The sequence below is a fragment of the Hypanus sabinus genome, chromosome 18, assembly GCF_030144855.1.
Source record: "Hypanus sabinus isolate sHypSab1 chromosome 18, sHypSab1.hap1, whole genome shotgun sequence".
NCBI classification, from domain to species: Eukaryota; Metazoa; Chordata; class Chondrichthyes; order Myliobatiformes; family Dasyatidae; genus Hypanus; species Hypanus sabinus.
Window position 1 is genome coordinate 41,380,664 of NC_082723.1, and position 16,437 is coordinate 41,397,100.

The 16,437-nt window shown below is 42.3% G+C and overlaps 1 protein-coding gene across 1 annotated transcript; it reads left to right on the forward strand.

The window, feature by feature from the left end:
* Positions 1–8,370: 8,370 nt before the first annotated feature.
* Positions 8,371–15,313, forward strand: LOC132377507 (protein FAM163B-like). The gene is made up of 3 exons (XM_059943789.1): positions 8,371–8,441; positions 14,182–14,297; positions 14,953–15,313. The coding sequence occupies exons 2-3, from the start codon at positions 14,205–14,207 to the stop codon at positions 15,307–15,309; spliced, it is 450 nt and encodes a 149-aa protein (XP_059799772.1). The 5' UTR covers positions 8,371–8,441; positions 14,182–14,204; the 3' UTR covers positions 15,310–15,313.
* The last annotated feature ends 1,124 nt before the right edge of the window (positions 15,314–16,437 follow it).

Here is a 16,437-nt window from a genome sequence, read left to right on the forward strand (position 1 = left end):
TCAGGTCATCAGATGAGGCATAGAAACTGGGAACCCAACTTCAGCAACGTTGTTAGCAAGGGAATATTGCTTCCCTGGTGCAAAGATGAAAGAATTTATTTCTGGACTCAAGAGATAAATGACTTAGACAAAGCGTGATGCACAATTTGTATTTTTACATGATTTGACTGTAAAATAATGATGCAAATTTAATGATGAAGCTAAGTAAGTTTGGCTTGTGATCAATTTGCCATGGTTAAACTGACTAAGTGGAGTCACAGACAAGACCTGATTTGACCTTCTGTATGCTGCAGAGCATGATTCAAGATCACATTCAAACTTTCAGCTTTATCCTTCATTTGAAGATCTATTGCCCAGTTTCACTAAACACTATCAGGCAGCCTTCTTCCAGACTCCCTGGTTTACTCAATTCTCCCCATCCATCCCTTCAACTCCCCAGGCACTGAACGAGATGCAACACCTGTCCCTACCATCCAGGGCCCTAAACCATGTGAGGCATACACTCACATGCATTTCCTCTAACCTTATTGCTTCTAGTGTTCTCGAAGTGGTCTTCTCTATGTCAGTAAGAATGGATGCAGACTGGGTGTCTGCTTTGTTAAACACCTGCCTCTATTCACCGTGGCCTCCTGGAGCTTCCAGCTGCCGGCCATTTTAATCCCCCTCCCTATTCCCAGCTTGCTTCCATTACCTCTATAGCCAGGATGAGGCTAAACAAAACCAGATGAACAGTGCCTCATGTTCTCCCTGGATGGTCTACAGTCTGACAGTATGAGCATTTCTGGTAAACTGCTCCCTCACCATCCCGCTCCCCTCTTGTCCTGATCTACCACTTCATCCTGCACTCACCCAGCACCCTTTCTCCCTGTTTCTTTCTTCGCCGCCACCCGTTCCATCTATCACCCACACATTGGCCTCCATCTGCCCACCATGTCCTTTACTTGATTCCATGCTCCACCTTCCTTTCCTATCAGAGTCCATTACCTGCAGCCCTTTGTTGCCTCCACCATTCAGCTCCCAGCTTCTGTTGATATTACTGCTCTTCACTTCTCCATCCTCACCTGGATCCACCTATCACTTGCCAGCTCTTGCTACTTGCTCTTTATACTGACTATCTCCCCTCTGTCTTTCAGTCCAGATGGAGAGTCTTGATCTAAGATGACATCTGTCCACTTCCCTCCAAAGATGCAGCCTGACCTCTTAACTTACTCGACATTTTGCTTGTTGATCCATTAGCTCGATAAAGGTCCCACTGCATCTTCCCAGTTTATTCAATGTTCTACAAATCAATAATTAGATTTCCTTTGCTCTCTCAATTTATTCATTTTGATAATCTCATCTAACCTGATAAGACTAGGAATCAGAGGAAGTGCTTCAGATGTGGCTCATGAGCTCAGGAATGAGGTGATGCTACTCAGTTTTTAAATAAAAACAGGAAATAGAAACCAGGATTCAACAGATTAAAAGCTCCAGTGAAGGTTAAGGTGAAGGTCAGTACGATGACACAGCAGTTGGTGCTGCCACCTCACAGTTCCAAAGATCCGGGTTCAGTCCTAGTGTATGGAATTCATGTGTTCTCCTTGTATCTACATGGATTTCTGGTGGATGCTAAGGTTTCTTCCCACATTACAAAAACTTGCTGGTTGGTAGATTAATTGACCCAGTAAATTACTTCTAGTCATTGAGATGAAAGAAAACTACAACACAGAAAAAGGCCTTTCAGTCCATATAGTCTGTGTCAAACTATTAATAAAGTCCTAACCTATTGAGCCTTTCCCTATAACTCAGTTCCTCAAGTACTGGCAATATCTTTGAAAATGTTCTCTGTTCTTTTTCAATCTTGATATCTTTCCTGTAGGTAGGTGACTAAAACTGCATACAATACTCCAAATTAGGCCCCAGTAACATCTTATATAACTTTAACATAACTCCTGTACTCAATATTCTGATTTATGAAAAATGTACCAAAAGCTCTCTTTATGACCGTACGTACCTGTGATGCCACCTTCAAAGGATTATGAATCTGAATTCCCATATCCCTCTGTTCTACCACACTCCTCAGTGCCCTACCATTTACTGGGCAAGTCCTACATTGCTTTGTCCTCTCAAAGTGCAACACCTCACACTTGTCTGTGCTAAATTCCATCTGTTAATTTTCAGTCCATTTTTCCAGCTGGTCCAGATCAGATCCCACCACAAGCTTTTATAGCCTTCAACTATACCCCCAATCTTGGTATCATCTGCAAATTTGCTGATCCTGTTTATCACATTATTATCAAGATCATTAATATACAGTGTCTATAACAATATCTCTCTCCTTGGAAGTTTTCATGTTTTATTGTTTTACAACATTGAATCACAGTGGACTTAATTTGGCTTTTTTGACACAGATCAACAGAAAAGTCTCTTTTGTGTCAAAGTGAAAACCAATTTCTACAAATCAGTCTAAATTTATTACAATTATTAAACACAAAATAATTGATTGCATTCTCACACCCTTCAAATCAGTAGTAGATACACCTTTGGCAGCAATTACAGCCTCAAGTCTGTGTGGATAGGTCTCAATCAGCTTTGCGCATCTGGACACTGCAATTTTTCACCATTCTTCTTCACAAAACTGCTCAAGCTCTGTCAGATTGAATAGGGATCATGACCCTTTTCAAGTCCAGATTCTCAACTGGATTGAAGCCTGAACTCTGATTTGGCCACTCCAGGACATTAACTTTGTTGTTTATAAGCCATTCCTGTGTGGCTTTGGCTTTATGCCTGGGGTTATTGTCTTACTGGAAAACAAATCTCCCAAGTCCCAACTCTTGCAGACTACATCAGGTTTTCTTCCAGGATTTCCCTGTATTTTGCTGCATTTACTTTACCCTCTACCTTCACAAGCCTTCCAGGGCCTGCTGTAGTGAAGCATCCCCACAGCACGATGCAGCCACCAGCATGCTTCACAGCAGGGATGGTATGACGATGTGTTGCGTTTGGCCTACGCCAAACATAGCATTTAGTCTCATAGCCAAAAAAGCTCAATTTTGGTTTAATCAAACCATAGAACCTTCATCCAGCTGACTTCAAAGCCTCCCACAGGCTTTCTAGCAAACTCTAGCTGAGATTTCATGTGAGTTTTTTTCAACAGTGGCTTTCTCTTTGCCACTCTCCCTTAATGCTGTGACTGGTGAAGCACCCGGGCAACCATTGTTGTATATACAGTATCTCCCATCTCAGCCACTGAAGCTTGTAGCTCCCCCAGAGTTGTCATAGGTCTCTTGGTGGCCTCTCTCACTAGTCCCCTTCTTGCATGGTCACTCAGTTTTTGAGGATGGCCTGCTCTAGCCAGATTCTTTCCATTTCTTGATGATTGACTTAACTGTATTCCATGGAATATTCAGTGACTTGGAAATTTTCTTGTATCCATCACCTGACTTGTGCTTTGATTAAACCTGTTCATGGGGCTGCTTGGAATGTTCTTTTGTCTTCATGGTGTAGTTTTTTGCCAGGATACTGACTCACCAGCAGTCAGGCCTCCCCGATACAGGTGTATTTTTACTACAATCAATTGAAACACGTTGACTGCACACAGGTGATCTCCATTTAACCAATGATGTGACTTCTAAAACCAAATGGCTACACCAGTGATGATTTAGTGTGTTATATTAAAGGAATGAATACTTATGCAATCAATTATCTTGTGTTTGATATTTGTAATTAATTTAGATCACTTTATAGAGATCTGTTTTCACTTTGACACAAGTCTTTTTCTATTGATCAGTGTCAAAAAAGCCAAATTAAATCCATTGTGATTCAATGTTGCAAGACAATCAAACATGAAAACTTCTTGGGGGTGGAAATGAATACTTTTTATAGGCACTGTAGATGACAACTAACAACTACACAGCACCGTTGTCTGTGGCACACAACTAGTCACAGGCCTCCAGTCAGTGAGGCAACCACCCACTACTACAGTCTGACTTCTCTCACAAATCTAATAATGAATCTAGTTTACTACCTCAACCCAAATGCCAAGAGACTGAACTGTCTGAATTTTTCCCTATAATCACTTGTTGGGACACTCCATATGCCACAGATCGCGTAGAGCTATTGGATTGTGTTTAGTGAAAGCGTGATTTGAAAAAGCGAGCATGGCTAGTTGGGACAATCAGAGTGAGATTTGAAATAAAAGAGTGAGGCCAGTTGACATATTCTGTGTGCTATGGAATTGGGCACTTGGCATTCTTTAAACAAAAAGAAGTTAGGTTTAAGTGGAATGGCATTGTTGGAGCGAGCTAGTTTTAGAGTGGGGAGCTTAAGGTTTTGGCTTAAAGAGGCTTCAGTGAGGAGAGGTAGAGGCTGTAGGTAATTGTAAGGAAAGCATGAGAAATATGAAAATAGTACAAGTTTCTCCAATGATAGACATTGATTTAGTGTGTTCAAAATAAAATTTAATACCACTCGTATGTTTTTGGTTATAATTTACTTAAGAATCCAAGCAAATACAATGTAAGAACAAAAGGATCCTCCTGAATCGGTGGATCACTGACACACTGATGACTGAATTGTCTTGATCTATGCACTCCATAATCCAAGAACTTTCACACCTGGTGAGCTATCCAGAAGGAAGCTAAGGAATCACATACTCTGTTTAACCACTCAGAATTGGTTTGTTACCAAAAATAAATTATAATGCGTATCAAAGAAAAGTTAATGACCTCAGGACACAGCCATGAGGTCAATATGATTCAGTCCATATGCAGGTAAAAGCCTCTGCAAATCTTGCAGCATTCCACCAGTTATAGCTAATCAGAAAATCACCTGCAGTATTTATTCTTACTTGCTGTTTTCAGTCCATTAACCAAAATGCTATTATGTTAATATTTTATCCCCATTTAAATGATCCCTTTTTCTTTATATTAGGCTTTCAAATTCTTCCTCAGAAATCCAAATATGTAACATTGGGTGGTTTGCCCTGATTCACCTGTCAGCTACACCCTCAAAATCTGTAATGGAATCGTCAAAAGTATTTTCCCTGCACAAGGCATGCTGAATCATTCTAATTATGCTGTATTTCCCGACACCTGATACTGTGTCACTTATAATTAATTTTAACTTTTTCCCATCACACACTATCAGGCTAACTAATTTATGGTTCCATTTACTCTGTCCATCTATTTTTGGGGCAGCAGGGCTAAACACTCTAATACTGAATGAGTGTGTTACCGTGGCGGTGGACAGAGATCTGTCACTGTATAACGTTTGGTTATAGGACAGTTGGGGCAGGGGATTACTTCTATATAACAGCAGTATATGGGGGCATAGCACCTTCACAGGACAATTATAGTACAGGGCTGATGGGTATACAAGACTGGAGTACAGTGCTGATGAGTACATTTCTGGAGAGCATTGGTTTTGGGGAACTTTGTGTTGATAGATTAAAGGTTAAATATAATATTTTTGAGCAGTATTACAATGGTAAGAAAAATGTTTTCCCAATAGATCTTATACTGAAACAATAAACAACCTGTAACATAAACACTCCAGCTAAAAGTATAATTTCAAATTTTATGTTAATTGAGGGTGAGCTGTAGCCCATTTTAGCATGGTTGCCATGGAAATTGTTGTCAAGCACCCTCCTTTGTGAACTATGCATCATTTCTGGAGGAAGTGTGAACAGTAGTGTTATCATACCCTGTTTGAGACTCGTTCCTCATGTAAGATGTGATGGGAAACAAAAAGTCTCATTTTCTTTACCAGTCTGTAAAGACCAGAAGACATCTGAACAGAATTAGGCATTCGGCACATCGAGTCTGCTCCGCCATTTGATTATGGCTTTTTTTTTTGGTCTTCTCTTGTCTTCTCCCCTTAACTTTTCATGCCCTTACTAATCATGAACAGATCAAACTCTGCTTTAAATATACCCAATGGCTTGGCCTCCACAGCCGTTTGTGGCAATGAATTCCACAGTTTCACCACCCTATGGCTAAATAAATTCTTCCTTACCTCTGTTCTAAAGGAACATCCTTCCATTCTGAGGTTATGCCCTATGGCCGTAGGCTCCTCTCAATGTCCACTCTATATATACATTTCAATATTCAGTAAGCTTCAATGAGATCCACCCTGATTCTCTGAACTCCAGTGAGCTATCAAACACTCCTCATATGTTAACTCTTACATTCCTGGGATCATTCTCATAAACAACCTCTGGACCTTCTCCAATGTCAGCACATCTTTACTTAGATATGTGGCCCAAATAATGATGATTTAGTGATATCCATAAAGTGTTAGAATCCATCTTTAAAAACTCATCAGCCCCATATTGAGCAGAATAGTAATACTTCCTTCATCCTTGTTTCATTGGAAAGGAAATGGTACAAAGAACACAATAATAAAATAAAAACAGTAAGTGCATGAGATAGCTTATACTGTATACATAGATTTATTTTATGTACATAATGTGACACTAGTTACAGGAATGTCTGTACATAAGGGGATTCTGACAGGAAATGATAAAGTGGTGGATGGGGGTTGTGGTGGGGTGAGTCACTGGGTGCAGGTGTCAATCAGTCTCCCCTTCCCTCTCCCGACCTTTCAGATCTACTCCTCAGCTGTTCTTCTACAGTCGGCCTGAAACATCGACTGTTTACTCATTTCCACAGATGCTGCCTGGCCTGTTGAGTTCCTCCAGCATTTTGTGTGCGTCACTCGGATTTCCAGCATCTGCAGATTTTCTCTTGTTTGTGTTGATCAGTCTTACTGCTCGGAGATTGTATCTTGGCTTTGAGTCCGCTGGGTCTGGTGTGGATGCTATGTAATCTCCTTCCTGATGGGAGTGGGACAAACAGTCCATGAGCAGAGTGGGTAGATCCTTCAGGATATTTCTTGCATTTTTCTGGCACCTTTCTCTATGTATGTTCTTGATGGCATGTAGGCTGGTGTCGGTGACGCATTGGGCAATTTTGATTACCAATTTTAGAGCCTTCCTGTTTGCTGCAGTATATTTTCTGTACCATGCAGTAATGCAGCTTGTCAGGATGCTTTCTACTGGGCACCTGTAGAAGGACGTGAGTATTGATATGTATAGACCTGCTCTCGTCAGCCTCCTCAGAATGTAGAGGCATTGGTGAGCTTTGTGATTGTGTAGGATGTTGTTCTTGGATTTTGAGAGGTTGTACAAGATGTTTGCTCCCAGGAGTTTGCATCTGCTTGCAGTTTCCACTGCAGTGCTGCTGATGTAAAGAGGAGTGTGAAAGGTGCTAGCTTTCCTGAAGTCGATAGCAATCTTCTTTGTCTTGTTGACTAATGGGTCAATTATTTTAAAGTTATAGTTTGGATAGAAAAGGACACAGCCTGCTTCCCAAGGGTTGGGGTCTAAAACTAAACGGCACAGGTTTAAGGTGAGAAGGGAAAGATTTAAAAGGGACTTGGGGTGCAACTTCTTCACACATAGGGTGGGGGATATATGGAATGAGCTACTAGAGGAAGCTACTGAGATGATACAATACATTTTGATAAGTACCTGGATAGGAAAGGTTTAGAGAAAAATGGGCCCAACATAGGCAAACGGGATTAGCTTGGGTGGACAGCTTGAGTGGCATGAACAAGTTGGGCTGAGGGCCTGTTTCTGTGTTGTGTAATTTTTACTTACTTCCTGTTCTTTCGCTGGCATCTAGGGCTGCAATGAAGGTCCTCCGTCTCTAGCGGTGTTCAGGGCTTCCTTCATCATGTCAGTAGCTTCCTCTCATTTTTCACCACTGTCAGTCATGCAAGTCCTGGGTAGCAACTCAGGAATACCATCACACTCTGATGTAGAAGGATTCTTCATTGCTGTTTCCATAACAATTTTGTTTTACCAGTCAGGGTTGTTAGCACTGAGCTGAACGTGGTGTGTAAATCTACAAATTTAACGATGCTACTGGGATACCTATTTTTATTTTCTTTCTACAGTTTTTGCCACCCCCCCCCCCCCAATCTGGTCACAAGAGCAGGTTAGAGTTGTTAACAAGCCAGCAGTATCAATGGTCAGACCCCTGGATTATGAAAGACAGGGTTAAATTTGAGCCTGCATTCTAAATCCAGCACTTCGACCATGGGTGGCATCCCAACAGCACTGAGTCATGTTGTTCAGGAACAAATATGCTCCGAGTTTTTGCTTGTGAGAAGATTGTTGCATCACTGTTACCATGGTAACTGGGCGGCAGCACAGCCTTCCATAACCACAGAGGCAGGAGAGAATGGTGATTGGATGGAACAGACATGACGGCATGGTGTAATGTATTGGTACCTCCAGCAGGTGGTGATGGCCACTGTGGTTCCAGATGTGCTGTTTATATTTTCCAGCCTGTAACTAAGACAGGAGTATTTGTGGTTTGTGATCATTTTGTGATGTGACGGGTATTTCAGGTGCCAGTGTGGGAAAGCTGGCCCGAATCTTACCCTGAAAGTGGCAGGTAATATTCTGTGTTGCTGTTTGTGGTCTGGCCTCTATGTTTCCGGTGTTCATTGTCTGAGTAAGTCTTGTACTTGTCATCTAATCATGGACTATGTGTTTATGCCGAGGAAGCTGATGATCGAAGCTGTCATTCCACCATGATGTCAGATAGTTTCTAATTGATCATTACACAAGCAAAGACCATGCAGGGACAGTGAGCAACACCCAAACTTAACAGACACAGAAAGCTCCAGTGGAGGGAAGGCAGAAGGGATTCCAAATGGAGGACAATTAGATATGAAATAATTAATAAAGGCGGCTGTTATTGAAGACAATAATAAACATCAAAGGGATTTTGATTGCTACTCAGAAAGGAAGTATGTGAAAATAAATGCTTAATGACCGGGAAATGAAGCTAAATCTAAATGATCCCCGGAACAGCTTACCCTTGTCATGCTCAATGGGCTGGGTGCCTTCCTTTGTGCAGTTTGATTGTTTGAAAGTAAGGAACATCATGCCCATCACACAGCACAGACCGAGTACTAATTAGTAAATCTTCCTTTACTGCTGCCTGCTTGGATTATAGCTGGTTTATGGAACTTGCCCTTTTATTGTCTAATCACTGACTTGTATAGACGACCCCACCAATGAGAGCAATTGTGCAGGGCACATCCCATTGAGCCGAGGAAAACAACACACTTGTACCTCTTCACCCCAACATCTCCTACTCCAACTGTTGTAACGAGTAACCAGTATTCGTTACAGAGCGGGCAGCGGAGTCCGTGGAAGCAGAGTCCTGGGCTTTGGCTAAGTGGGCTTCGGCGTAAGGGGACTTCGGTAAGCCTGTGTGATTGCTTGCTGAGGGGTAGAAGGTCAGGGCGCTAGGTGCTTTTTAGACTTATTCTATCAATCCAGTTCAGGTATGGGGGAGACAGTCAGAGCAATGGTGTGCTCCGTATGCAGTATGTGGGAAGTCAGGGTCAACACAGTTGTCCCTGATGACCACACCTGCAAAAGTGCGTCCAGCTGCGGCCCCTATCAGCCCGAGTTAGGGAGTTGGAGCTGGAGCTGGATGAACTACGGATCATTCGGGAGGCAGAGGCAGAGATAGATAGGAGTTATCAGGAGGTAGTCACACCAAAAATCCAAGAAGTAGACAGATGGGTGATGGTCCAGAGAGGCAGGGGGAGCAGGCAGAGAGAGCAGAGCACCCCTGCGGCCATTCCCATTAACAATAAGTATACCGTACTGGATACTGTTGATGGGGATGACCTACCAGGAATGAGTTGTAGTGGTCCTGCCTCTGGCACAGAGGTTGAACCCTCAACTAGAAAGGGGAGGAGGGAAGAGAAGAGAGCGATAGTTTTAGGGGATTCTATTGTCAGGGGGGCAGATAGGAGATTTTGTGGGGCAGATCGGGAGTCTCGGATGGTATGTTGCCTCCCTGGTGCCAGGGTCTGGGACATCTCAGATCGGGTGCAGGCTATTCTTGAGAACGAGGGCATGAACCCAGATGTAGTGGTCCATGTAGGGACCAACGATGTAGGTAAGGTGAGTGAGGGGGTCCTGCTTAGAGAGTTAAGGGAGTTAGGAGTGAAGCTGAAAGGCAGGACCTCCAAGGTGACAATCTTGGGATTGCTACCTGTGCCACGTGCGAGTGAGGCGAAGAATAGAATGATTATGCACATTAATACGAGGCTGAGAGCATGGTGCAGGAAGGAAGGGTTCAGGTTTTTGGATAATTGGTCTTTGTTCCAGGGACATTGGGATCTGTTTCGAAGGGACGGTCTACATCTGAACTGGAGGGGTACTAACATTCTTGCAGGAATGTTTGCCAGTGCTGCTCGGGGGGGTTTAAACTAGATGTGCAGGGAGCAGGGATCCAGATTACGAGAGAAGATGATATGATGAAGGATAAGGGACAGGTGGGGAATACACGTTTCCCAAATATTAATTGTGTAAAGGAGAAAGGTGAGACAGAACATGTGTTGGAAAAGTTACATGTACAGAGGGTTAGTCAGAAGGAGCATGGGGTTAAATGTGTACAAGGTTTGGGTGATCTTGAGAAGGTCATCAAAATTCAAGGTGCAATTAGCCCGATGGAAGTTCAAGGAGCTGGGTTAGGTACAATAGACAGTGTTTTAAGCAAAGAGAGGAGGAATGGGCTAAGAATTCTATACTTGAATGCGCGTAGTGTCAGAAATAAGACAGATGAGCTTGAAGCTCAGATGAAAATGGGGAACTACGATATTGTTGGGATAACGGAGACATGGCTGCAAGGGGATCAGGCCTGGGAATTGAGTGTACCAGGATATACGTGCTATCGTAGAGACAGAAATATGTGAAGAGGGGGTGGGGTGGCCCTGTTGGTGAGGAATGAGATTCAGTCCTTAGCAAGAGGTGACTTGGGAACAGGGGAAGTAGAGTCTGTGTGAATTGAGCTGAGGAACAGTAAGGGTAAAAAGACCCTAATGGGTGTTGTGTACTGGCCCCCAAACAATAGCGTGGATATTGGGTACAAGTTGATTAGGGAGCTAACATTGGCAGGTGCTAAGGGTAATGCAGTCGTTATGGGAGATTTCAACATGCAGGTGAACTGGAAGAATCAGGTAGGTGCTGGACCCCAGGATAGGGAGTTTGTGGAGTGTCTAAGGGATGTATTTTTGGAACTGCTTGTGCTTAGGCCAACCAGGAACAAGGCTATTTTGGACTTGGTGATGTGTAATGAACAGGAATTGATAAGTGATCTTGAAGTAAAGGAGCCATTAGGAAGTAGTGATCATAACATAAGTTTTTATCTACAATTTGAGAGGGATAAGGGCAGATCAGAGGTGTCAGTGTTGCAATTAAATAAAGGAGACTACGGAGCCATGAGGGAAGAGCTGGCCAAAGTTGAATGGGCGGATGCCCTGGCAGGAAAGACAGTGGATCAGCAGTGGCAGATATTCTTGGGGATAATACAAAAGATGCAAAAGCAGTTCATTCCAATGAGAAGGAAGGATTCAAAGAGGGGGAAGAGGCCACAGTGGTTGACAAAGGAAGTCAGAGATTGTATAGCATTAAAGAAAAAGAAGTATGACAGGGCTAAGATGAGTGGGAATACAGATGATTGGGAAAGTTTTAAGGAACAGCAGGTCTTAACTAAAAAAGCAATACGGAGAGAAAAAATCAGGTATGAGCTCAGTCTAGCCAGGAATATAAAAGGGGATAGCAAAAGCTATGTGAAAAGAAAGAAGATAGTTAAGAACAATGTTGGCCCCTTGAAGAATGAATTGGGAGAAATTGTTATGGGAAACAGGGAAATGGCAACAGAATTTAATGCGTACTTTAGATCTGTCTTCACCAGGGAGGACACAAGCAATCTCCCAGATGTATGGATGGGCCAGGGTCATAAGATATCAGAGGAATTGAGACAGATTGACATTAGGAAAGAAACTGTGATGAGTAGACTGGTAGGACTGAAGGCTAATAAATCCCCGGGTCCAGATGGTCTGCATCCGAGGGTTCTAAAAGAGGTGGCTCAGGAAATTGCGGATGCATTGGTAATCATTTTCCAATGTTCCTTAGATTCAGGATCAGTTCCTGAAGATTGGAGAGTGGCTAATGTTATCCCACTTTTCAAGAAGGGAGGGAAGGAGGAAACGGAGAACTATCGCCCTGTTAGCCTAACGTCAGTCGTGGGGAAGATGCTTAAGTCCATTATTAAGGACGAAATAGTGGCACATCTTGATGGCAGTAATAGGATTAGGCCGAGCCAGCATGAATTTACCAAGGGCAAATCATGCTTGACTAATCTGTTGGAGTTTTTTGAGGGTGTAACAAGGATGTTAGATGAGGGTAAGCCAGTGGATGTTGTGTACCTAGATTTTCAGAAGGCATTCGATAAGGTGCCACATAGGAGATTGGTGAGTAAAATCAGAGCTCATGGCATTGGGGGCAGGGTTTCTACATGGATAGGAAACTGGTTGGCAGATAGAAAGCAAAGGGTAGCAGTGAATGGCTGTTTCTCAGACTGGCTGGAGGTGACTAGTGGGGTACCACAGGGCTCTGTATTGGGACCACAGCTCTTTACGATTTATGTCAACGATTTAGATGAGGGCATTGAAAACTATATCAGCTAGTTTGCTGATGATACTAAACTGGGTGGCAGTGTGACATGCGAAGAGGACGTTAGGAGAATACAGGGAGACTTGGATAGGCTGGGTGAGTGGGCAGATACTTGGCAGATGTCATTCAATGTGAATAAATTTGAAGTTATCAACTTAGGAAGCAGGAACAAGAGGGCAGAGTATTGTCTGAATGGTGTAGAGTTAGGTAAAGGAGAAATGCAAAGAGATCTAGGAGTCCTAGTTCATCAGTCAATGAAGGTGAATGAGCAAGTGCAACAGGCAGTGAAGAGGGCAAATGGAATGTTGGCCTTTATTACAAGGGGAATTGAGTACAAGAGCAAGGATGTCCTTTTGCATTTGTACAGGGCCCTGGTGAGACCACACCTGGAATATTGTGTACAGTTTTGGTCTCCAGGTTTAAGGAAGGACATTCTGGCAATTGAGGAAGTGCAGCGTAGATTCACTAGGTTGATTCCTGGGATGGCAGGGCTGTCTTACACAGAGAGATTGGAGAGATTGGGCTTGTACACACTGGAATTGAGGAGATTGAGATGGGATCTGATTGAAATGTTTAAGATAATTAAAGGATTTGATAGGATTGAGGCAGGAAGTATGTTCCAGATGTTGGGAGAGTCCAGTACCAGAGGGCATGGATTGAGAATAAGAGGTCAGTTATTTAAAACAGAGTTGAGGAAGAGCTTCTTCTCCCAGAGAGTTGTGGAGGTGTGGAATGCACTGCCTCGGAAGACGGTGGAGGCCAAATCTCTGGATGCTTTCAAGAAGGAGCTAGATAGATAACTGATGAATAGGGGAATCAAGGGATATGGGGACAAGGCAGGGACTGGGTATTGATAGTGAATGATCAGCCGTGATCTCAGAATGGCGGTGCAGACTCGAGGGGCCGAATGGTCTACTTCTGCACCTATTGTCTATTGTTTATTGTAAAATCCAAATGATTTTCTCTCAGTTTATTGACTATGACTGGGAATTAAACTGAGAAGTGCATCAGCCATTGTCAATCAGTTTAATTCCCACTCAGGGAGTGTGATTGGGACTGATTGCCATGGACAGAAATGGGATTAATCACGGATGGGTACATGATTAATCAAAGCCGGGAATGGATTAACTATGGATGGTATTGTGATTGTTTGCAATTGGAAATGGAATTAATTAAACACAGTTGGGAATAGAATTGGCCAAGACCGTGTTTGGAATAGGAATCACCATGCCATGGATTGGGATTGACAATGTCTGGGAATGGGATGATTATCTCTACTTATGGGATTGGTTATGGCTGAGAATTGGGATTGACTGGAAATTGAATGATTGATTGTGGTCTTGAATAGGGTTGACCATACTATGAGTATGACTTTTAACCGTAACTGGGAATGGAGTATTTTGGTCATACATGGCAATAGGATTGACCATGACAGTGATGAGCTGATTGACCAAGCTTTGGAAGGAGCAGTGTGATATGGGTTGGTTTCAGCTGAATGACTGCTGGCTCCTGTGTACAGAAACAGTCAAAAATTGTTTGCACTCAATTTTAAATCATCTGACCTTCAGGTCAATATTTTATGATGTGTCTTATATCTAAAGGTCTCCCACTTTCACTCCACTCCTTGAAATTTCCTGCTCTTTCCATTTCAGGCTGTTAATGGCGAGCTGGTCGAATGACAGCCGGGACTGTAGTCATCACTGGAGGAATATTGGCTACGATTATCCTTCTCTGTATAATAATCGTGTTGTGTTATTGCCGCCTGCAGGTCAGTATCAGAGAAACTTACTAAACCAAAGTACAGCCATGAGCCCATAAGATACAGGATCAGAATTAGACCATTCAGCCCATCACATCTGCTCTGCCATTCCATCATGGCTGATCCTGGATCCCACTGAACCCCATACACCTGCCTTCTCGCTATATCCTTTGATGCCCTGACCAATCAGTAAACTATCAACTTCCACTTTGTATACCCACGGATTTGGCCTCCACGGTTTGCGGCAGAGCGTTCCACAGATTCACTACTCTCTGGCTAAAAAAATTCCTCCTCATCTCTGTTCTAAAAGGTTGCCACCTTAAAAGTGTTTTTGATTTAGGGTAAATATCAGGTGAAGTTTACCCTCTGCAAGGAACTGTGTTTATGGGAAGAATCACACACTGGAAAGTCTGGAACTGTAGCTTAAAATGTTTTTCTAAATGTGAGCAAATCCTGTCCCTAAGAATCTTCTCTAGGAATTTCCTACCACTAAGGCTCACTGCTCTCTAATTTCCTTGTCCCCATTGCTGTTCCAACTGATCCATGTCATCAGAGAAGAGGTGCAGCACTCAGTAGGAAAAAGAAATACTCAGTCTCTTCCCTGCATCCCAGCTTGTTAAGCATTCAGTGCTCTGTAAATTTTACTGTTTGTGTTTTTATTCAGTATTATTGCTGTAAGCGAGAGGAATGGGATGGAGATGAGGAGGAGCCTGATTTTGCAGTCCACCCACATCTGCCAGCTGCCTACTACAACTACAGTGCTGGAAATGGATTTCACTTTGGCTCTGTAGCCTACCCCCAAGATCACTTCCAGTCCAGACCTTTCTGTTCCAACTGCAAGCCACTCTTCTATGTACATCAGATTGAAGAGATTCGGAATGGGGGTGAGAACATGAGCTACACCTCTGTCAGTGAGGAGGATTTAGAAATGCTGACGAATCCCCAGGAATTGCCCCTAGGCAGGGTCAAGATGGCCAGAGACACTTTTAGTAGAAGTCGAAGTATCAGCACTGATGTGTAAAGAGGTTTGTTATTTATGGTTTTTCTACCACAGCTGCTTTATAGAACAAAATTAGACCATTAGTTTGTACATTTCATGAGAAAATGGATGGAAACAATGAATGCAATTCCAAAAGCATCAGTAAAATTCTTGCAATCCCAAACAAGAAAGAACCAATTACTCACATTACAAAAAGAATCGTCTGGATATAAAAAAATGTAATTTAAACAAAAAGTTATTGATGTATTTATATATTTATTTTCTAATGAAGGAGATTTATTAGATGAAGTGTGAATTTTAAAACTGATAAATGGACTGGATAAATTGCTGTGATTTTTCTTATTACTTTTGATGGCTGCTAATCTTGTTATATGTTATTCAGTATGTCTGATCTAATTATGTGACAGGAGTTAGTACATAGCTGATGATGTATTTGTGACACTGATTAATTCAACATTGTATAGGAACATTATTGTTCAAGGCACATAAATAAACCAGAAAATTTGTAAATCAGAAGTACATTACCATTCAGCACTTTATCAGTGATAGATTCATAATAAATATACTTGTTCTCTTAGTTTACAATCTTTCTGCAGGAATTTGAATGAAAAAGATTTTGTGGGGGAAATCTGGAAAAGGAGCAGTAATAGCAAGAAGGCATTCTGCAAAATAACAAAAAGTTACTGTCTAGTTCAAATTTAAAGTTATTTTTATTTTTTTACATGTACACCTGAAATAATTTACCCACTCAGGGTTCTCTACACTAGTGCAAGGAAATTATAGGCATTCAGCTGCCTCTGTCAATCTAAGTTTCAGCACCCAAAGGGAGTATTTCCATTTCAGCACCAAGGGAGTGGTTTTAGAATGTATTTCAATAGAAGCTGGAACATTGGAACCTGATGTCTATATGTGTTAAAATGGATCTTTCCACTGAGTCACAGTATACTGCTATAAGCAATGTGCAAGAAGGTAGGAACTGTGTTCCATGATATTTTATTCAGGATATTAGCTGGACCTGCCACTGCCTAGGCATCATGTGTGCGCATGCCATCTGTGTCCTCATCTCAGTTCTCGTGCATAAGTCATGTGCATGTCTAAATTCCACTATTATGTTTCCATCACACACACAAAACCATGCTGACTATTCCT